Source organism: Capricornis sumatraensis, chromosome 6 (assembly GCF_032405125.1).
Source record: "Capricornis sumatraensis isolate serow.1 chromosome 6, serow.2, whole genome shotgun sequence".
Classification (NCBI taxonomy): domain Eukaryota; kingdom Metazoa; phylum Chordata; class Mammalia; order Artiodactyla; family Bovidae; genus Capricornis; species Capricornis sumatraensis.
In genome coordinates, this window is record NC_091074.1 from 82,372,146 (window position 1) to 82,395,887 (window position 23,742).

Below are 23,742 nucleotides of genomic sequence, written 5' to 3' on the forward strand. Positions count from 1 at the left end.
TTAGGTTCCTCTATTCTGTCTGGCAAGTTCCTTCTTTCCTTTTGAAATGTCACTCTATGGTCAGCTCCTCCAGAAGGCCTTCCTTGGTTTCCCAAAGTGAGCCACCCCTGCTCAGTGCTCCTATAGCCCCTTTTGCATTTATATCTCTTTTAGGACTCAGCATGATTATTATAATCTACAGGTGTCTCTCTCTCTCTATCTAGAACCGTAAGCGGCTAGAGGAATACTGATATTACTGACTTTGTGCCTTGAGCAATCATTTAGAGCTGATATTTGTTTATTGAATATATAGATTACATGGTTACCTGGGTCCTATCTTCAGAACTTCAGATTTAATTAGTCTGGGATCCAGCCTGAGCATTGATGCATTAAAGTGCGACCAAGGATGACAACCTCTGCTTTTTGAAGGAACTTTATACATTTACTCAGACACACACGTATGCACATGTAAACGTATATGCACACAACACCTGGCTCCAAACGTCTATAGCCCCACTGAGTATTGCTTGTTACTTCGGAAGAGAATTGAAGATTAATTGCAATGCAGTTTTTATTCATCCTGCCTATCACCTTACAGGGCAGACCTGTCATCCATATTACAGTGGGTGCATTTGAGAAAGCAAAACTCTATGTGTGAAATGAAACCCATTCCTCACCTGACTCCAGGGACAGTCCAAGCTCCTGTTTCCTCCTACCCACTGACCACTCCATTTCTGTGTCCTTCATAGGCTCCTCCTTGTTTTCCTGAGCCCTACACTTAGCGCTTCTGATGCACCTGCCATCTTTTAGACCTCTTCCATCTTGTAGCTATACTCCCTTCCACGGCCTCTCATCCATCCTAGTGGCTTTAAATCCCACCTGGATGCTGACTCCTCCCGTTTGGCATCCTCAAAGTTTTCCCATGCAAACCCCTTGTCCTACCTGCCTTTCCCACCTCATCTCCCACTGACTCCACTCTGGCCACACTGGCATTTTTGCTCTTCCCCAGTGATGCCAGGCTTATCCCTGCCTCTCAGACTGTCATCTTTTCTCTGTCTGGGACATTTGCCCCCAACCGATTGACTGCCAAGTGCTCTTCTAGCTAACAATGGTGAACCACACAGAAAACACAGCCCTGAGGAGGCCTAGGGACAGAGGAAATGTGAATGGACAGGAGAGGAGGTCAAAGAGATAAGGGGGGTGGGGACAGATTTCCACACCCACGATACATATCTTGGGATTCCCTGATGGCTCAAATGGTAAAAGAGTCTGCCTGCAACGTAGGAGACCTGGATTCGACCCCTGGGTCAGGAAGATCCCCTGGAGAAGGAAATGGCAACCCACTCCAGTATTCTTGCCTGAAAAATCCCATGGGCGGAGGAGCCTGGCAGGCTACAGTCCATGGGGTTGCAAAGAGTTAGACACGACTGAGAGACTTCACTTCACTTCAGTACACATCTCTGCTCAATGTTCCTTTCTCAGAGAGACCCTCCCTCATTCTCTATCCCTTCATTATCATGGTCTGAAATTATATAATCTATGTTCTATGTTGACTGTCTCCGCCTATAGTATGCAAGGTTTATGAAGATGGAGGGCTTTATCTTGCCCACTTTTATATCCCGGAGCCTAGATCTGTGCTAGCCCATGGTAGGCATGTAATAAATGTTCATTTGAATGACTGAAAAAGCTGCATCTCTTTGGGAGCTGGAATAGTAAATATTTTATTGCAAGTAACCCAACAAAGACATGCCTATCTCAAGAGAGAAAACTCAATGACAAAATGTTAAATATATACCTAAATCATCCTTTTTCCTTCTATTCCTAATTGATTGCTAATCAGACAATTTACGCTTAAATAATAATAGGAGGCTAAGTCCAAATGAGGAAGAAAACACTATAAAATAATATTATTAGAAATTTATAATAGGTCTGGTATATTTTCTTGATGATTTCTATACTTCTTTCCCTGTACCTCTTTTTTGTTGTTGTTCAGAGTAACAATATTCTGACTTCCCTGGTGTCTCAGTGGTAAAGAATCTGTCTGCCAATGCACAAAACACAGGTTCAATCCCAGGGTCAGGAAGATGCCCTGGAGGAGGAAATGGCAATCCACTCCAGTATTCTTTGCCTGGAGAATCCCATAGACAGAGGAGCCTGATGGGCTACAGTTGATGGGGTCGCAAAAGAGTCAGACACAATTTAGGGACCAAACAATAATATTCTAGTGGGTCTCCGTGCCTTCAGCTGTTCCCCAACTAAATCAGGTTTCCTTTCCTGCTATGCCTAGCTAAGTTCTAGTCTAAGTTCCATCTCATGGATCCCCACAGCTGTTGGACCAGCTTTTTCTTTCCTCCAGACATCAACTCACCTCATCCTCTGTGTCTTTGCACTTAAGACTCCCATAGGAGGAACATGCTTCCTTTTTCTCTTTGCCTATCCAAATCCTCCCATCCTTAAAAATGGTCTTCAGTATCATCTCCTCCTTGAACCCCATCCCTCTACTCTAGTTCATAGTCAGCTCCCTTTTTGTGAAATTCATATTCCATTCTTTGGAAATACTAAACAATTTGAACACTCTTAATTCGCCAGCTGCTCTGTTGCCTTCTCCAATAGTTTCTAAATTTCCAAATAGGGACCATGTCTTCTATGTTATTGTACCTTCCACCTGGAAAAAAGTAGTAGATACAATGTAGGCGTTCAATAAATATTGAACCAATTAGATCATTTCTACTTTCATAAAGTTTTAATATAATTTGAATCCCTCTGCAGCATCATTAGGCAACTTTCCTGAATCCTTTTCAAGAAAATTTCATTATAGCCAGCAACTCTGTCAAATATTTTATCTGATTTGTTTGGATAAAAGTCTTTTCTAGCATGGTTCCAGCTGAGTTAAATTCATAAGGATGGAATCCTGAAATGAGCTGCCATGACCATTTCCCAGACTGTGCAGAAATCGCTTACATAAAACACAACATTAGATCAACACATCCCCTTTCAATGCCTATGACCCAGTCCACTCTTGCCACACCAGTAGAAAGACCTATAAAAGTTAGAATGATTATAAAGTGGATAGACTAGGAACCAGAGCAAAAGTGAACCAGGAACCAGTCTCCCTTGGAATAATTTTCTTACGCACCTGTGTAAATGAACCTCCCTGGAGCTCCTTTGCAGAACTGTTTGGATTTATAAGACAATGTCACTTCTACGACCCCAGGGATGTGCCGAGGAGGAGTCTGCACTCTGATGGCATGAGGAGTTATTAGCTGAGGAATGAATAGGCAGGGAAATAAAGTCTTTATTATATATTATCATGGATATACTGAACATAGAAGCATCATCCACTGCTATCTCCCAGGGCAAACTGCTGCACTCATGGTACCCCTTGTGCCATGAACGCCCTGTCCCATGTCTCAAGTGTTTCTGCCTACCACCCTGGAATTACCTTTCAACCCAACCTGTCTATCCTTCCCTTCCTATTAGCCCAGCTCAAGTTCCCCCCCCACCCCCGCCCCGACCTCCTGTATCCACCTAACCCCCATCCCTGTAGTCATTCCCTCCCCCAATTCCTACACTGCCATGACCTCACAGATTGATTTGGCAATTTCCATATCCAACTTAGCACTGTTATATATCTTTTTGTAACTTATCTTGTTTTTTTCTCATCACAGTAGAAAAATTGGAAACTAGAGAAAAATTTAAAAAATGTTACCATTCATAACCCAGAGACAGCCATTATTTATCTTTGGCACATTTCCAGTACTTTTCTAAGGATGTGTTATATAATTATATTTTACATCCATAGATACTGTTGTCCTGATTTTTTTTCATTTAGCATTATATTGTAAGCATGTTCCCTTTTCCTGTGTCATTAGAAATCTTTCAAATATAATTTTTAAGTAAATGATGATACTTCATTTATTTAGCCATTCTCCTAGTACCCAATATCTAGCCAATTTCTAATTTTTCACAATTATAAACAATACTTATTACAGTGAATATTTCTTTTTAAGGGATCCATGCCTGCAGGAAATTGTAGCTTACATGTCTTTTAATCCTGGTACCCCACTTATAATAGGTACTCAATTGTGTGTGTGTGTGTGTGTGTGTGTGTGTGTGTGTGTGTGTGTTCATTTTGCTGACATTGCAGAATTACTAGTTTCCCCAGATCAAAAAAAAGGAAATCAGGGAAGTGAGTTGTCTTTGCCTACCTCACTCCATACAAGCATGGTCCCAAACACCACTTGGAGGCCATCAAAGAAGTTGTCCCCAATAATGATGACCATGGCTCCTCCAGTGGTCCAGCCTTCACTTGGGCTAATGGCTTTGATGCATGGAGTTGCTAAAAAGATAGGAAAGAAAAAGTCAAGTCTGTCTTTTGGTGGTTGAAGTTTGGAGTTTGGAGACTGACTGCTCTTGAAAGCTCTTGGTTATCTAAGAAGTTTAAGTTGAGCTTTGCTGACTTGCCATCATTCCCTAATTGGTTGTTGGTTTTCACCAGGTCATTAAAGCCTAATGAGTTGACCACTATATATGAAAACACTTAGCTAATTGTGCAAAGGGTGTTTTTAAAACTCTGTTGTTTTTCCCCATATTTCATAAGTTGATCACACTGGAAATGTGTAAATCCCTTTTCTCTCCCCACCTCCTCTGCCCCAAGATGTTAAGATTTACAAGGTCTGTTAATGTGCTAGAGAAAGAAGGAGAAAGTAAAATCTACCATAGTTGAAGACTTCTTTTTTTTCTGGCTGTATCAAGAGACAATTTCTAATCACTTTCCTAACTTTGTAGGAAAGATTCTCCCTCCCTTCTTCCATATGTTCGAGGCCTCTGGACTTTACATCCCAACAGGAACCCAATATGGTTTTCAGGCCATAACTAAAGTCAATCCATCACTCCATTTCCAGAGCTGACAGGGTCAGAGGTGGAGGAGAACTTTGGCAGGACTCCAAAAACATGAGCCCCCTTTGAACAGCCAGTCAATCACATCCAATCAGTCAAAAGAAACTGGATGGGTTCCTAGTTCTGAACCCTGGGATTTTCTTCTCCCCTTTCAGTGCCCGCTGCGGGAGAATTAACACCACTCCAAATTCTTTACCGATTCAATCATTTTCTTTCAGTTCATTAATTCCTATTTGGAATGATACAAGACACATTTTAAGGGCTGAGTTGGGGTGAGGGCTGGTGGGCAGTATACAGCAAGACAATACACAAAAATAGGAGCCTCACTTAGCCATTCATTCTGTATTACAAGAGCTTCTTAGACCAGTGAGTTGGGGAGCGTGCACAAAAAAGAACTTGGAAGGGATTTGCTTAGGTTTGTCAGTTATCTTCCTTGATACACTTTAATTTTTCGGACAACTTGAAGTTTAACTGTTACCGGTATTCCTAATTACTTTAATGCACTTGGAAAAATTACCCAGAGCAGACCATGATTTTTTCTTGTCCAAGCAAACAAAAATCAATTAGTGTCAGTTTCATTCTGCACATTGTTTTGTTTTGCCCACAATCTGTTTAAGCGCACATCTGACACTTATTCATACATGTCTGGCATGGTAATGTTCCTGTTTAACTAAGATGTCATAGCACTACATTTGCCTGAAATGCCCATCTAGCAAAAAAATAAAGAGAGAGAGAGAAAGAAAAACTGACAGAACTAAATGAGAGAGCCAGAGAGTGGCAAGGGCCTGAACATTGGCTGGGAGATGTGTGGGGGTCACAACAGAGCAGGCAGAAGTCAGTGTTTACAGCTTCATTTTAAAATCCACACAGTCTTGGGGACATTCTCCACTCCTACTCAGAGACATCAATTTCAAATTCAAACCAGGAAAAATTTGTGAAGAGCGTCATTTGTCTGCCAGGCTCAGTCCCTCCGGAAAGCACAGCCCTACCTTCCGACGGGTCCAGCCTTCTGGCTCTCCGTCCATGCTTCGAGTTGTTGTGAACAAACATGTTGTCGGAAACAGCCAGCACATGTCCATCCACATTCACTGTTGTTGACAATACGACCTGCAGATTTCAAGGAAAAAGGATAGGGGGGAGGGGGTTGAGTTAATTTCTCAGTAAGTCATAAAAGTCACAGAACTGTTTTGTCAGACTTCCGTGTGGCTAATGGGAGATGGACCAGAATTTAGGGACAAGTCATGCTCTTGGCATCTGAATGGGTTCTCCTCCTCCTGGAACAATGGCAGAGCATTATGGAAAAAGAGGCCACCCTTCACCCATGTGTTGTCACCTATTTGTGCTCAAACTATGCCCAGGTGAGGAAGTGGGGAAGTTGGCAATCTGCCCATGGGTTCTAGAAACTTCATCTCGATCAAAGTACTTGGACCATCATTCCCAGGTGACCCTTGGGCTGGAATCACAAAAAGGAGCTGATTGTGTCTGATTGGGAAGCTAAGATGGAAACGCCAGCTGGGAGGTCATTTCTCAGGAGTGGGTTCTTGAACATCTGACGTGTGCTAAAGTAGTGCTGGGCATGCATGTACTGCCTGATGAGTTATATCTGGTTTCTCCCACACCAGAGAGCAGCGACTAAGATGCTTAGACTTTGGGTGAAAAGTAAAGTTGCAGAATTCAGCATTGAAAATGTAGGACATTTAGTATCTAACCAGATGATAGGGAAGAGATGGGTGCATAGTGGAAGGGTGTGGATTTGCAGTCAGAGAGAACTGAACCCAAATCCCACGCCTGCTCCTTCTTAACTGAGAACCTCTGATGGATTACTTGGGCTTCCCTGGTGGCTCAGACAGTAATGAATCCATCTGCAATTTGGGAGACCTGGGTTCGATCCCTAGGTTGAGAAGATCCCCTGGAGGAGGGCATGGCAACCCACCCTAGTATCCTGGCCTGGAGAATTCCATGGACTGTACAGATGGATTATTTAACCTTTTTGGATCTCCACTTCCCTAGTCTGTAAAACATACACAACATTGCCTATCTTGAGGGCTGAATGACATAAAAGAAGAATAAAATGAGAAAAATACATGTAAAACATTCATGGATGAGTTCCCATCCTCATGGCCTCAGTCCCACCTTGTTTGACCAGTCAACAGGACAGAGGACTTTACTCACGGAGCCCCTCCAATAGTCTAAGCTCTGGGTCAAGAGAAGGCTCCAGTAGGGGGAATTAACCCCCACATATTACAAGGCATGGTCCCTACCCTCAAAGAGCTTACTTTCACACTGGAGGAGCATGGCAAACAAGAACAACAAGCAGCACATAGAATGAGGTTGGACTGAGTTCTGTGTGTGTGCTTCAGATGAGGGTGCAAGGGAAATTCAAAGAAGTGGTGATCAGTCAGGGCTGGAGCATTGGGAAAACACAGCAGAAATGCATGGACTTGGGCATATCTACCACCTACTTACTGACCTAGGAAGGTGAGTCACTTGTTAGTTACATGTGGCAATATTTTGTGTTTGAGAAAGGAGCTTCTTATATATATACTCAAGTATATATATAGACCTGAGGAAAGACATTGAATAGATACGTCCACTCCCAAATTAAACTCACTGATACTCTACTTGGAATTTTTGGCCACCCTTGAAGAGTTTGCCTGCAATGCAGGAGATGCAGGAGACCCAGGTTCAATCCCTGGGTCAGGAAGATCCTCTGGAGAAGGGCATGGCAACCCACTCCAATCTTCTTGCCTGGAGAATCCCATGGACAGAAGAGCCTAGCAGGCTACAGTTCACAGGGTCACAAAGAGTTGGACACAACTGAAGCAATTTAGCACACACTTTCTTACTTATTAAATAAAGAGGGGACAAACCTGGGCCTTGCCTTACCTCTTAAGAGGTAATATTTTATATTACAACAAAACAAGATTCACTCAATGGCATGTCACATTTCTTTACCATGAATTATTTCAAATGAACAAAATAAACATAATGAGTCTCCTTTCTTTAAAGTGAAATTTACATGCAATTACTGTACAGTTTTGATAAATGGATATACCCAGGTAATCCACACCATATCACAATATAAAACATTTCTGTCTCCCCAGAAAGTTATTTGGGTCTCCTTTGCCAACAAAGGTCCATCTAGTCAAGGCTATGGTTTTTCCAGGGCTCATGTATGGATGTGAGAGTTGGACTGTGAAGAAAGCTGAGTGCCGAAGAATTGATGCTTTTGAACTGTGGTGTTGGAGAAGACTCTTGAGAGTCCCATGGACTGCAAGGAGATCCAACCAGTCCATGCTAAAGGAGATCAGTCCTGGGTGTTCTTTGGAAGGACTGATGCTGAAGCTGAAACTCCAATACTTTGGCCACCTCATGCAAAGAGCTGACTCACTGGAAAAGACTCTGATGCTGGGAGGGATTGGGGGCAGGAGGAGAAGGGGATGACAGAGGATGAGATGGCTGGATGGCATCACCGATTCAATGGACATGAGTTTGGGTGAACTCCGGGAGTTGGTGATGGACAGGGAGGCCTGGCATGCTGCAATTCTTGGGGTCGCAAAGAGTCAGACACAACTGAGCAACTGAACTGAACTGAACTTCAGTCCATCCTACCCAATACATTTTTCCAAAGCAATACTCTCCTGATTTTTTTTTAACCTCAAATAAGATTTCAGATGGCATCTATTTTTTTTTTCCAACTGAGGTATAGTTGCTTACAATATTGTGTTTATGATGTACAATGAAGTAAAAAATTTTTATATATATTGTAATATAATAAGGATTCAGAAGAACCCTTAAAACTATGAGCCCACAAAGTATGTCACCTAGCCTGGTGCCATGAGCATGACAGTGGCATTCAGGAGTTTTTACACGGACACAGTGGGCTGCATTTATTAACTCAGATGCAGTCACTGAGTGTCTTCTATGTATTGGGTATTATTACATCAGGCCTTGGAGACTCTAAGACCACAGAACAATGTGTTCCTAGTCGACGAGTGTGTCTCCCACACTTAGCTCCTCCACTAGTGAATTCACTACCTATTTCATGTCCCTGTTCATTGTGAAATCAGGATGAACTTAAAGGAGCCTCCATAGTCATTCAGAAAATTACCATCAGTGTAATTGCTCACAATTCAGGGATGTAGCCGTCTAGCTCCAAGTCTGTTTTCAATTGCATCCTTGTTAACATATTAAGAGTCTGGGGAAAGGCCTTCCAGAAAGTTCCTATCATGCAGTGGCCACCATAAGGCAGAGACCTGCATCACTTTATGCCAGGACATAAGGCACATACTCTTACAGGGCCTCTCAGCAGAGCAGAGGGTGGCATCGCAGTCAAAGGGAGGGAGGAGTCGAGGGTCTCCTGGTTCCCGGAGTTAGGATGAGCATGAAGGCTGAAAGCAACCACCTCTGTCTCTGTTTACCCTCTGAAAATAATAGGAGAAGGTGGAGGGAAAAAATGAGGAATCAGATCAATTTTATAAATTGTGTGTGTGAGTGGACATTGCTCTCATCTGTGGGAAAAAAAAAAAAAAAACAGAGGGTGCCTCAGGCTTTCACTGCTAACGAGCTGTGCTGGGCACAAGGAGGGGAACCCCCGCCCAGGTGAGGATTATGTGGACATGAAGAGAGTTCTCCCCAAGACCGCTTTAATTCATCCCACAGGCTCCTTGTTATACTGTACGTTCGTGCGCCTTGTGCATTCCGGCCACAAAACATGGGGCTTTCTCGAGCCAGCTGATTTCATCATTGTCCATTTGGGTGGAGTGAGACTCAGTTCCAAAGAGAACATTTCCCGAATGACATACCCTGATGGTTCAGATGCACTTCATTATTTTCTATTAACAATGGAAATAAATTTTAATCTCTTGCTGGCTAGCGCTGGCCTCTCCTGACAGCAAGGGAATTAACCTGAATTATTTCAGTGTCTGCAAAATTTATTACGAGATTTTAAATTATGTCCAAATGTATGTGCGTGTGGCTGTATATATATCGATACGAGGCAAGTCCCCGTTTTTAATAGTCTAAATATCTTAAGACAGTGAGGTATCTAGGAAGGGCTGCCAACTTAACCGAATTTGCAAAATGTAAAGGATTTGATACACAAACTCCATCATGTGAAACCAGACATATTTGGTTGTTGTTCTTTTTTTTTTTAAGGAATGGTTGTTGTTCTTGTACGTGGAGACACACACAAATACTGACTTTTCCGTGCATTCCTTCTACTTCTGAAAGAACAAAATACATGAGGGAGGCGAAGATACATTTGGTACACTCAAAGCTTCCAATTTAACTTCTTTCACTGTTTTCTGATGAACGATGACAACACTGATATTATTCTATTCAGAGAAGTTAAAGTTTCTGAATGTTTGAAGACTGAAGGAAGTGGACTGTGCATTCCAGCATCGTCTCCCTCCCAGGCCTTCCCCTTCCACAAGCCAACTTCTTTCCCCCAGTGAGTATTTCCTGGGTCACGAAGGCTGACCTTTCCCATCTGGAATCAATCAGTCAACCCCTGACAACTTCCTGAAACACCTCACTCCATTTCCTGTTCTCTCCCCCTTCTCCCTTTCCCCCTGGTTTGCTTCACTCTTCAAAACTGCAGGCCACAGCAGCTTAATGTTAGAGGGTCAGACACAGTTAGACTCCAAAACACTACACAAGGACACCTTTGACCTTCAAAAATCTTTACATCTTAGCCAAACAAATCAAGGTCAACATTTCTTACTATTACCTTGTTAACTATTTGTAGGCATCTTTGCCAACAATCTTCTGATCCTGGAATCATCCATACCACTTGTTCTTCTAAGATCATAAACTGATCTGTCTTAGAAGTAGCAAGTGGAATATTGACAAAGCATGCCATTAGGAGGTACCTGAAACTAGAAAATCTCGAGTATTTTAACAAACATATGGAGAGTATTCCTTCCAAAAGGACTTCTCGGTCTCATCAATGTCTCCTATCACCTAAACCTGATACCTGCTTTTTCTAAAGCCCTCAGACTCTCTTGGCATTGCTCTTTCGCTGGCATGGTCCAAAAGGATGACAATTAGGAATACAGATGTCCATAATTTGTATGGGATGGACCTCCGGCTTTTGCTGTTGACACTGATGACAGCTTTCATTTGTTTCTCAGAGTCAGTGTATCTGTATTTCAACTCAAAGCTCCAGTAGGAAGGCCTGCAGATCTGAAAACTAAGCATTGTAGGTGATGGCTGTCCTCCACTGGCATGCTTCAACTCAACACATAAACAATAACTAATGATGTTCATGCAAATGGGTTTCCCGGGTGGCTCGGTGGTCAAGAACCTGCCTGCCAATGCAGGAGACTCGGATTCGATCCCTGGGTCAGGAAGATCCCCTGGAGAAGGAAACAGCAACTCATTCCAGTATTTTTGCCTGGGAAATCCCATGGACAGAGGGGTTGGGCAGCCTACGGTCCATGAGGTTGCAAAAGTGTTGGACACGACTTAGCGACTAAACAGCAACATTCACATTCGGTTGCTTTCAGTCAAGGTGCCGAGAAAGAGAAACAGGGATCAACAGAAATCACTTTCATTTTTTTAAAGCAAGAGTAACTTTCCACATTTTGCCATTTCTCATTTTTGCTTAGCGCCATCTCTCATTTTTAGTGAGACCAGATCAATAAATAGGAACCAACTGGAGCAGTTGGCACAGTGACAGTACAGATTCCATTTGGAATCATCCAATTAAATGGGAGTTTTAGCTGAATATACAGAAATGGAAACATCAGTAAAACGTTTGTGTCTCCCCTTAAAAAAAAAAGTAATGTAAGAACAAAAGCTATAACTGTGTTAGCAGTCCACTCAAAGTCCTCAAGAAAATGGATGGCTTTCTCACATTATATTTTTCTTCTCATCACCCAAGAGCAATCCTGTGACCCCCACTCTAATAATTTATGCAAAGCAGGAGCTGAGTTGTAAAGAGCTCCTTCCTGCCTATAAAAGGCCATGGTGGGAGTTACCCTTTTGGTGGACACATCTGTTAATCTGCCTGTACAACCAGTTTTCCAATAGAGGAGCTGTTCCTTTGGTATCAGAAATGATATCATGTGACAGGAGGATTTTTACCACCCTGATTTACTCCCACCCTTGGATTATTCTGGGGACTCCCAGGTGGTACAGAACCCGCCTGGCAATGCAGGAGACTCAAAAGACTCAGTATGATCCCTGGGTGAGGAAGATCCCCTGGAGGAGGAAATGACAACCCACTCCAACATTCCTGCCTGAAAAAAAATTCCATGGACAGAGGAGCCTGGCGGGCTGCAATCCATGGGGTCACAAAGAAAGTTATTTTTACACCTCACCCTGAAATGTCTATGGATTTTTGGAACATCACACTTTAAAAAAAAAAAAAACTATGCTTCTCAAAACTCTGTAACTGTATGATTGAGTTGAGTCTGAGATCAGCTTGAATCCTATTCCCAGCCAAGCTTTCTCAGCTCATACCCAGGTGTTCCTACAAAGACCCTAAGTCTCACACAAGAGGGTAAAAGAAAAAGAGAAGTCAAAATGAAAAATGTGTGGAATGATTAACTGGTCTGCTCTTTGAAACAGACGAGAAACCCAGTGTCTATCTCTGTAAGTCACTGGAGAATCATCACGTTGGCTGGAAACCTCCCTGAATGGATCAGAGCTCTGGCTTTGAAAATACACCCAATTCTACCATTAGTCAGACACATTTCCCCTCCATTTCAACAAGGGCATGGACAGAGGAGCCTGGTGGGCTACAGTTCATGGGGTCGCAAAGAGTCAGACATGACTTAGCAACTGAACAATAATAACAACAACATGTACCTTCTAGCTGAAGGTGGGGGCCTATGGTAGTTTAATCTATGTAAAGTTACAATATGTAGCACTGATAGCCCACTTGAAGTGGAAGGCTCTGATACCTACTTATAAACATGCACCCACCAAGCTAAATAAAATGGCCTCAAAAATTCCTGTTATTTTGCCAAGTATGGAAAAAAATTCTTTATGACATTTTACATCTGGAAATGGAATTAAATTCATGATGTGCTTTTCCCTTATAACTGTTCAGTTGCTCTATATGTTATTTCAGCTTTCCCAAAGCATAACTATTATGTGGGATTTTATTTTCCACCTGTGGAAGGAGGAAAGAGACACAGAGACCATTAAAGGGACAGAGAAAATCAAGACAGGCTTCTGGTTGTGGTGGGCGATCAGATTTGGGAGTCCACACTGTGAGAAGAAATACTCCATTGATGTTTTTATACCCTGGCGAATTCTCACATTCGACCAGGGGAATCTGATGAAACAATTTTGTCTAAGCCTCCATAATTCAACCCAGGCAAAGAACAAACAAATTGGCTACTGCAAGTTGTTTCCCTCTACCTTTTATTCTTGGCACACATCATATTTTCAAGCCAGATTTAAAGCCCGGATTCTTCTTTGTTACTAGACTCCAGAGTCTCCAAAATTACCTTTAAACACCTACATACCCCACAAGTATGGATTCTGTCATCTTTTTTTTTAAAGGAATTCCCAGAATTCTTAGCAATTGCTGTTGTTTCATATTCCCCGAGGCTACATTTTCTGTTCAGTTGAGTATCAAGTAGCAATCGAGAGAACGCCAAGTTGATTGCTGTTGAGACAGATGTGGGGCGTTCTGGAGTTGCTCACAGCCAGGGAGGGGGGCCATGGCATTCATGACCTAAGTACTGAGAAGATACGTTCTGAAGTCACCAGACAGCTCTGTGTTTCAGTGAGTCAGAGGCATTTTGTGACCTTCCAGGCACTGTGCCACATGCAATCCAGGCCTACAGAAAACACTGTCACTGCCTCACAGTGCTTACTACGCAACTGATCCATGTTTGCCAGTTGCTCAGTCATGCCCACCTCTTTGTGACCCCCTGGCAGGCTCCACTGTCCATGGAATTCTCCAGGCAAGAATACTGAAGTGGGTAGCCATTCCCTTCCCCTCCCGACCCAGGGGTTGAACCCAGGTTTCCTGCATTGCAGGAGGATTCTTTACCATCTCAGCCACCAGGGAAGCATGCAATCAATAAAGCAGAACAGATGCCACATTGGGACGTCCCCGTGATCCAGTGGCTGAGACTCCAAGTTCCCAAAGCAAGGAGCCTGGGTTTGATCCCTGGTTGGGAAACAAAGATCCCACAGGCTGTACTTAAGACTCAGCGTAGCCAAATAAATAAATATTTTTTTAAAAAAGAACAAACACTACACATAATCAGGAGGTATTACTATATGGTAATACATAATTGAGGACTGAATTATGTGCCTACTGCATCCTCTAGGAGTCCAAAGGTAAGAAAACTAACCTGCACTGAGGGCAGTAACCAACATTTTCATCAAGGAAATGAGAGCTGAGATGGGCCTTGAAGAGTTGAAAAATTCATTATGCAATTCAAGGTTGCTGAAAAGATTATTCTGGAAAAAAAATTCTAATTGGCGTTAAGTGGGCCAATATGCCAAAGAACGTTTCTGCTGGCATATTTTGGCAAATTTGGCTTAGGATGGACACCTTTTAGAGCTTGCTTGTAAAAAAAAAAAAAAAAACCCAGTTGAATATGTACAGAAATCAAGTGGCACCTTTTTAAACATTTTATTTCTTTTTTTTTTTGACATCTACACACTGCTTTATTTACTTATTTACTTTAGGCTGTGCTGAGTCTTCATTGCTGCACTCAGGCTTTCTCTAGCTGTGGAAAGCAGGGGCTACTTTCTAGTTGTGCTTGGGCTTCTCTTCGTGAAGCACAGGATCTTGGCAGGTGGGCTTCAGTAGTTGCAGCATGAAGGCTCAGTGGTTGTGGCTCGTGGGCTCTAGGGTGTGCAGACTCAGTAGTTGTGACGCACAGGCTTAGTTGCTCTGCAGCATGTGGGATCTTTCCAGACCAGGGATCAAACCTGTGTCCCTGCTTTGGCAGTAGATTCTTCTCCACTACACCACCAAGGAAGTCCTCAACCTGCCTTTTAGGTCATCAGGAAGCCTAAAGGTTATTAACCTGCTTTACAACCAAATTTCCCTTCATCCCAAAGGCCAGAGTTATTGATACTTGTAACATCCACCTCACCTCATTGTATTCCATCGAGGTCAGTGCTTTTCCCATCTGAAAGGTACACCAAGTGGGATGGTTATGGTCAAGGGCAGTGTTCTACTGGCAAACATTTTGAGGACCACAGAGGAGACTTAACACATTCCCTGAACCCTCAGAGGTGGTGGGTTTTTTTTTTTTTTCCCTGACTCCAAATAGATAATTATTCTTTCTTAACTTGGACTCTCTGGTTTGTTCTCCCACCAGATAATGGACTCACCTGTTGATCAGAGAGGCTGTAAGTCAAGTGGTTTTCATTACGTGCTTGAAAAGTGTGGCTCAGTAGCCCCACAGCCTTCCCATGGTGGGTTAGATCACAGAGCAGCTGGGGTGGCTCCTGCTCTCAGAGATTTCAAACTGAAGAAACCTGCAGGCAGCTGGCGCTGTATTAAATTTTTACCATTTGGAGTTAATTTAAACTCTCGTTTCCCTCTTCCATGGTGTGAGAGAAACATTCACCATTTTTTTACTTAAGGAAAATAGATGGTGGTGCCATGAAAAGGTTTTATATAAGAACTGGGGTTTAGGAAATCATACGGGTTTGTTGGATGGAGCCTGGCCCTGTTCCAAGACATGAGCAGCCCTGCCCTCTGCTCTCACGTCGATCAGTCAAATAGACGAATGGCCGCTGCCCAGCTGTGCGGACTAAGGGTCTCTGCCATCTATCCATGCGAACTTCCCCACTGTTCCTATGTGGTGGGCGCATCCAGCACACTGCCGTCATACGCTCCAGGCTTCCCAGATCATCCAGCTATTCCAGTGATGTCAGTCCGCCCTCACACGCCTCATTTTGATTCTCCATGCTGATGGAGAAGACTGTAGTGACTTCTGACCACCATGCATTCCTGTTCTCTTTCTCAGAGGTCTACCAGACCTGCTCAGCATGTCCTGACAAAGCACCAACCCTTCCCCAGCTCCTCCAGGAACTCCCCAGTGAGGGTCCTTCCAACAGGCCCGGGGTTGTGTACAGATTCCCATAACCAGACAGGCATCAATTCAGCCCTGATATCTTTCCCAATTTGGGTCCGGACATGACTTCTTGCTTTTTTTTTTTTAATAATTTTATTTATTTTTTACTTCACTGGGTCTTTGTTGCTATGCAGGCTTTTCTCTGCTTGTGGCAAGCGGGATTTTGGTATTCGGACTTCTCACTGCCATGGCTTCTCTTGTTGTGGAGTATGGGCTCTGGGGCAAGTGGACTTCAGTAGTTGTGGTTCCCAAGCTCTAGAGCACAGGCTCAGCAGATGTGGTGCACAGGCTTAGTTGCTCCGCAGCATGTGGGATCTTTCTGGCTGAGGGATCAAACCCACATCTCCTGAGTTGGCAGGCAGATTCTTTACCACTGAGCCATCAGGGAAGCCCATGACTTTTATTTCACCTGAAATGTATGCCCCCACCCACAACTTTTGACCTCTGATCTCTTGAAGCAAGGGATGGCAAGACCTGTATATGTGTCTCTATTCTCTCCCTGGTATAGCTATATAAGAAGATGATGACTTTGGTGGGCCTCTTGTTTTATTAAAAAGGGAATAATGTAGGGGTAGGGGCTTCCCTGGTGGCTCAGATGGTAAAAAATCCACCTGTAGTGTGGGAGACCTGGGTTTGATCCCTGGGTTGGGAAGATCCCCTGGAGAAGGAAATGGCAACCCACTCCAGTATTCTTGCCTGGAGAATCCCATGGACAGAGGAGCCTGGCGGGCTACAGTCCATGGGGTCGCAAAGAGACACGACTGAGCAGCTAAGCACAATGTAGGGGTGAACTTGAGACATCTGAGAGTCACCCAGAAAAATTCAGCAAATGACAGTGAGAATCTTTATCCCAGTAATAAAGCTACAAGTGTGAAGAAAGGGATTCATTTTAAATGATTCTGGAGTTGGAGATCCAAGGAACCTGTGACCAACTCCAGAATGAGTAATGTACCCATTGGTGCTGCCCATGTGATGGGAAGGGCTTCCCAAGTGGCACTAGTGGTAAAGAACCCACCTGCCAATGCAGGAGGTGTAAGAGACGTGAGTTGGATCTCTGGGTTGGGAACATCCCCTGGAGAAGGAAATGGCAATCCACTCCAGTATTCTTGCCTGGGAAATCCCATGGACAGAAGAGCCTGGAGAGCTACACAGTCCATGGGCTTGCAAAAGAAATAGACGTGACTTATCGACCAAACATACACACATATCCTTCCAGCACCTAGGATAGTGCCAGGCACATAGGATTTCCTCAACAGCATTGGTTGGGTGAATGAATCAATGAAAGAGGGCATCTGTGTTTTCACTATGACTTGGAGCAGAACCAGGCAGCCTGTCTATGAGAGTGAATTGGCAACAAAAGCCCTGATTGTTGTCAACTTCTACTATGCTTTAGGACTTGAATGTGGGAAATGACATCGTGCCTGAGTCTTCCAAGAAAATGGCTTGATTTTTCTTCTGGGTTTTCCAGCTGCCCGCTCTCCACCCACCATTCGGTGAAATAAAGAATGGGGTTCATTATGTCTTAACAGGCCTGTCAGCTTAAACTAGACATAAATTTCTTTACCTTTCCTTCACCGAGCTGTTAATCTGTGTGTTTCACCTAATTGTTCCATTTCAAGGAGGGCGGAAGTGATTTTCTGCCTTCATGGTCCATGGATTTAGATATACTTTGGGGGCCCTTTTCTTTTTTTTTCCTTCCTCTGCTCCTTCCTTCCTTTTCTTTCTTTCTTTCTCTCAAAATTCATTTAATGACCATTTTTGGAGCTCCAAAGAATGACTGGCATTGGGGAGAAATAAAAAAATTAATAAAACATGCCAATTACCCTCAAGCAGCACATAGCCTCTTAGACAAATAATAATTGCAAGGCAATGTGATCAATGGCATTAGTAGAAGCTTGTAGAGAAGTATGTTGGCACAGAAGCAAGAACCAATAGGTCTGGCAGGAAAAGTCCAGAAGTGCCTCAGTGTGGGGGAGGTGGATGAACTGGGAGTTTGGGCTTAGCAGATGCAAACTATTACAAATAGGATGGATCAAAAACAAGATCCAACTGTATAGTACAGGGAACTATATTCAATATCCTGTGATAAATTGTAATGGAGGGACTTCCCTGGTGGTCCAGTGATTAAGAATTCACCTTCCAATGCAGAGGCCTCAGGTTGGAGCCCTGGTCAGGGAACTACAATCCCATGTGCCTCAGAGCAACTAAGCCCGAGTGCTAGCCACAGCAAAAACCCAGTGCAACCAAAAAAAAAAAAAATGCAATGGAAAAGAATATGAAAAGTGTATATATATATATTGAGGTAAAGCACACATATGTATGCATATGTATGTATGTATGCATGCATATGTAAGCATAAAGCATACATATGTATATATATAGAGAGAGAGAGAAAGCAGGGAGCTCCCTGGTGGCTCAATGGCAAAGAATCCTCCTGCAATGCAAGAGATACGGGTTCAGTTTTGGGGTTGGGAAAATTCCCTGGAGAAGGGAATGGCTACCCACTGCAGTATTCTTTTTTGTTGTTGTTCTTCACTCCAGTATCTTGCCTGGTGAATTCCATGGACAGAGGAACCTGGTAGCTACAGTCCCTGGGGTTTTGAAGAGTCGAACACAACTGAACAACTAACACACACACACACAAACACATCTGAAACACTTTGCTGTATAGCAAAAACTAACAACATTATAATCAACTGTATTTCAATAAAATAAATTTCTTTCAAAAAGTGCCTCAATGAAGAGGTGACAGGTATATCTTGAAAAATAAGCATAAGTCACAGATTGGAGAGGAGTTAAGGCTTCACAGGCAGAAGGGTGAACACATGGGAAGTCTCCAAGCAGTCTGTTCCACATGGAACAGAAATCAGTGAGGTGTGCCTGATGGGTGGGGGCATATGGAAGCATTAGGTGGGGTGCATGGCAGAAGCCTGCCTGGTATGAAGCTATTTATCAGCCATGCCCTTTTATATCCAAGCTTTTGTCCACAGACAGGAGATATTTATAACATACTTAAGCAGAGGAGTGACATGTTTTAACCCCACTCCAGTGTTCTTTCCTGGAGAATCCCAGGGGCGGGTGGCCTGGTGGGCTGCCGTCTATGGGGTCTCACAGAGTTGGACACACTGAAGTGACTTAGCAGCAGCAGCAGCAGACATGTTTTAAAAGATCACTTTGGCAGCCATGTTGAGGACAGATTAGACAAAGGAGGAGAGACAAGGGTCTGTGGCAGTTTTTCAGGAGAGGGAGGTGGATTTTATAGATACTTAGTGGGAGGGAGTGACACTTTAATAATAATTGAAGAAGGCATGGATCAGGGAGGTAGGACTGACTTCTGCCTTGAACATGAGCTCATTAGTCATCCAAGAGAAGATGCCCAGGAGGGAGGTAAAGCTGGATTTCTACAGCTCCAGAGAAGGGAGAGAAGTCTGATGATATGGATACAGGAGGCATCTGGGAACAGGTGGTCTTTAAAGCCAAGAATGGACAGGTCCCTATCATAAGGGTTAAATTACATGGAGGACGTCCACTGGGTATTAGATAAATTTCATTTACTTAGATCAAGGGCCCATGTACTTCTCAGAGATGTTTTAAGAGGTTTGGGAACACTTGAAATTTTAAATATAACTTTGTTGAAACATAGCTTTTTATTGGGACAAAACTATAGCTTATATGAAATTCTCAAAGGGGTCTGAGCCCAAAAAAGAATTAAAACTCTTGTGTTTCAATAAATATTTTATATACCCACTATAGTTAGGACTTGAATTGAATGAAAGAGAGGTTTGGTTCAGGTTGGAAAATGTGTGATATAATGATTTTGTTATTTGATTGTTTTTGGAAAAGGAACCTATGTCCCACTAGTGTTTGGAGGAGAGTGGGAAGAGGAAAGATGAGAGAGGAGAGAGAGTTTGGTTGGATCCATGATTTGGTTAAAAATATTTTGTATTTTTATTCTGCTCAGATCAAAATCTCCACCAAAAAAAGAAATACTTCAGATTAAATCTGATCATATACCAGAGGTAGAGAATTGAAGTTATTTGTCCATATGTTTTTTTAAATTATTATATTTGTCATTCTGAATTCAGAGAAGGCAATGGCAACCCTCTCCAGTACTCTTGCCTAGAAAATCCCTTGGATGGAGGAGCCTGCTAGGCTGCAGTCCATGGGGTCACAAAGAGTTGGACACGACTGAGCGACTTCACTTTCACTTTTCACTTTCATGCATTGGAGAAGGAAATGGCAACCCACTCCAGTGTTCTTGCCTGGAGAATCCCAGGGACGGAGGAGCCTGGTGGGCTGCCATCTATGGGGTTGCACAGAGTCGGACACAACTGAAGCGACTTAGCAGCAGCAGCAGCATAAGTTTATAATACATAGATTATATTTATATATATTTATAAAATTCAGACTATATATATATATTCTAGGAATTCCTAAGCTACCATTCCTTCAGCTCATTCTCATAATTATCTACTATCTCTGGTTTTGTTTCATATACTGAACTTGATCCAAGTTTCTTACTTGACCTTCAGAGCACATAAGCAAGCCTTTCTCCACTTTAAAGATCTTTCATAGAAGGCTATACTCATAAGAGAATCTGAGAAATTTCCAATTCTTTGGTGAATCAAAGGATCTGTCAAGAATGTGAAAAGCCAGTGATAAAATGAGAAAAATATTTGCAAATCATTTAGCTGAGGGCCTAGTATTCTGAATATATAAAGAACAGTTGCTAAGTTGCCTCAGTCATGTCTGACTCTATTTGACCCTAAAGACTGCAGCCTGCCAAGCTCCCGGTCCACGAGATTCTCCAGGCAAGAACACAGGAGTGGGTCGCCATGCCCTCCTCAGGGGATCTTCCCCACTCAGGGATTGAACTTATGTTCCTTACATCTCCTGTACTGGCAGGTGGATTCTTTACCAGTAGCACCACCTTGGAAGCCCATCAAGAACTCCTAAAACTCAACAATAAATAGGTAACCTAATTTGAAAATGGGCAATAGCTCAGTTGGTAAAGAATCTGCCTGCAATGAAGAAGACCCTGGTTCAATCCCTGGGTTGGGAAGATCCCCTAGAGAAGGGAAAGGCTACCCACTCCAGTATTCTGGCCTGGAGAATTCCATGGACTGTATAGTTCATGGGGTCACTAAGAGTCAGACACGACTGAGTGACTTTCACTTCACTTCACTTAAAGGATTTGAATTAGACATTTGGGCTTCCCTGGTGGCTCAGATGGTAAAGAATCTGCCTGCAATGCAGGAGACCCAGGTTCAATCCCTGGGTTGGGAAATCTCCTAGAGAAAGGAATGGCAACCCATCCTAGTATTCTTGCCTGGAGAATTCCACGGACAGAGAAGTCTGGCAAGCTACAGTCCATGGGGTCACAAAGAGTCAGCCACAACTGAACGACTAACACATTTAGAGAGAAAGTGAAATAGCTCAGTTTTAGACTTTTCATTAAAGAAGATATGCAAATAGCCAAAAAGTACATAGAAAGATGTTCAAATCATTAGTCATTGCTGTTGCTGCTGCTAAGTCGCTTCAGTCGTGTCCAACTCTGTGTGACCCCATAGACAACAGCCCACCAGGCTCCCCCATCCCTAGGATTCTCAAGGCAAGAACACTGGAGTGGGTTGCCATTTCCATCTCCAATGCATGAAAGTGAAAAGTGAAAGTGAAGTCACTCAGTGTGTCCAGCTCTTAGCAACCCCATGGACTATAGCCCACCAGGCTCCTCCATCCATGGCATTTTCCAGGCAAGAGTACTGGAGTGGGGTGCCATTGCCTTTTCCACATTAGTCATTAGGGAAAGACAAATCAAAACCATAATGAGATACCACTTCACACTCATAGGATGGTTAGGATTTTTTCTTTTAAAACAGAAAACAAGTAGTGGCAACTATATCAAGAAATCGAGACCTTTATATATTACTGATGGGAATGTAAAATGGTGCAGCCACTGTGGAAAACAGCTGGTCAGTTCCTCAAAAACTTAAAGCTGAAGTTATCATATGACCCAGAAATTCTACTCTTAGGTATATACTCAAGATATCAAAACCATGTCCACAAAAAAAAAAAACTTATACATCAATGTTCACAACAGCGTTATTTATAAAAGCCAAAAAACAGAAACAACCCAAGTGTCCATCAACTGATGTACAGATTTTCTAAACGTGGTATATTTTACAATAGACTATTATTCAGCCATAAAAAAGGAATGAAATATACATGCTGCAACATGGATGGACCTTGAAAGCATTATGCTAAGTGAAAGAAACCAGAGACTAAAGGCCACATATTGTATGATTCTATTTATAGGAAATGTCCAGAACAGACAAATCTGTAGAGACAGAAAGCAGATGTGTGGTTGTCAGTGGGTGGAGAGAAAAAGGAATTGAGAAGTATGGGGTTTCCTTCTGTGATGACGGCAATGTTCAGGAATGATATGGTGGTGATGCTTACACAACATTGTGAATATACCAAAACCTACTGTATTGCACATTGTAAATATGTTATATGAATTATATCTCAGTAAAAAATGCAAAAGACATTTTTCCTGTTGACTTTACCTGTACCCTGGAAATGAGACAATCATAGAATCCACAAGCTTATAAAAAAACTTTTTCATTGTCTTTGCAAAAGTCAAGTACATTCTCATAGGATAAGAGTTTCTCATATTTTGAGATGAACAATATCTATTCTAACCCTGTTAAAAATTCAGGCTCAGTGACTGTATTTGTACCTAAATTACCAAGACGTTTTTGTGCCCAAATAATGACTCATAAAATCCACTTAAAAAAAAATTTTTTTTTTAATTCAGGCTCATTAAAAACTTCATTTAAAGAAGTTTTAGAGAAGTAAAGGAAATATTAGGTGCATTTGTTTAGTGAGTACATTTCTAAACCCAGGGATAAATAAAGGTAAAATAATAAAATGACAATGCATTCTATTAAAAGCTTCTTAGAAGTGTCTTCTCAAATTTAAAGCTCTTTGGAAGGGATGATAGAGAATAAGGGTGGATACAAATCTAAGCTGCCAGCTTCTTTCCCTGCCTCTCCTTCTTCTGGACATGAAAGCCAGGCTTAGATCATCTGGGCACTTTGGAATTCCACTCTTTTTTTGGACAGAAATTATTTATGTTTCCGTTTGGAAACTGAGTGCCATAAGCTTCCACTATGCACAATGTTCCTGCTTGACCCCCAAGAAAATCCTCTTGTTTCTATTTGTCTTCATATCATACAGCAAGGAAAAGAGTCTATAGGATGAAGAAGCGAGGTTTAACTTTTTAGGAGAGGCTGGTATTAGTGTTAAACAAGGAATCAGAAAACATCCTGGTCACCAGAAGATTGTTCGATACTCACCATGCAGTGAAAAAAAAAAATAGAGGAACTTTTGGTTTTCAAGGTTGTGCTCACTGGCCTTGCCTGTATCCATCTCCCCTGTTAACTGTTTAATAACACCACAGCTAAACCACAGAAGCTCTCCGAGTGCCAGACAGGAGAAGCCACATCCTCTGTAGGGTCCAGTGTAACAAGAATATGGGCCCCTTGTTCAGAAATTATTAAGACTCTCCACAAAGGCAATAGCAAGCATAAGCCTAACAGATGCACGTGCTGCAAACTCAGGGTCCAGTGCAAGGAGTTTGATCAGACACTGGTTCCCAGCTTCACCATCTCCCTGGGATGACAGTTGAGTTATTTAAACTCCCAGAATCTTGCTTTCTCCACTTGAAACGTGAGGCTAAGCGTCCCCATCTCCCATGTTGCTGCCAGGATTTTAAAGTCTCAAGCTAGAATACTATTGT

At 42.6% G+C, this 23,742-nt stretch overlaps 1 protein-coding gene across 7 annotated transcripts in view; it reads right to left on the minus strand.

Moving 5' to 3' along the window:
• EBF2 (EBF transcription factor 2) overlaps window positions 1–23,742 on the minus strand; it is a 215,706-nt gene that overhangs the window by 39,665 nt on the left and 152,299 nt on the right. For 4 of the 7 annotated variants that reach the window (XM_068974727.1, XM_068974729.1, XM_068974724.1 and 1 more), the window contains 3 exons: window positions 5,868–5,985; window positions 4,188–4,318; window positions 3,116–3,242 (listed from right to left, as the gene is read on the minus strand). In XM_068974727.1, coding sequence (XP_068830828.1) covers window positions 3,116–3,242; window positions 4,188–4,318; window positions 5,868–5,985 — 376 coding nt within the window. Of the gene's footprint in view, window positions 1–3,115; window positions 3,243–4,187; window positions 4,333–4,387; window positions 4,402–5,859; window positions 5,986–23,742 lie in introns of all 7 variants that reach the window. The other 3 variants (XM_068974728.1, XM_068974723.1, XM_068974722.1) reach the window with 2 other exon arrangements.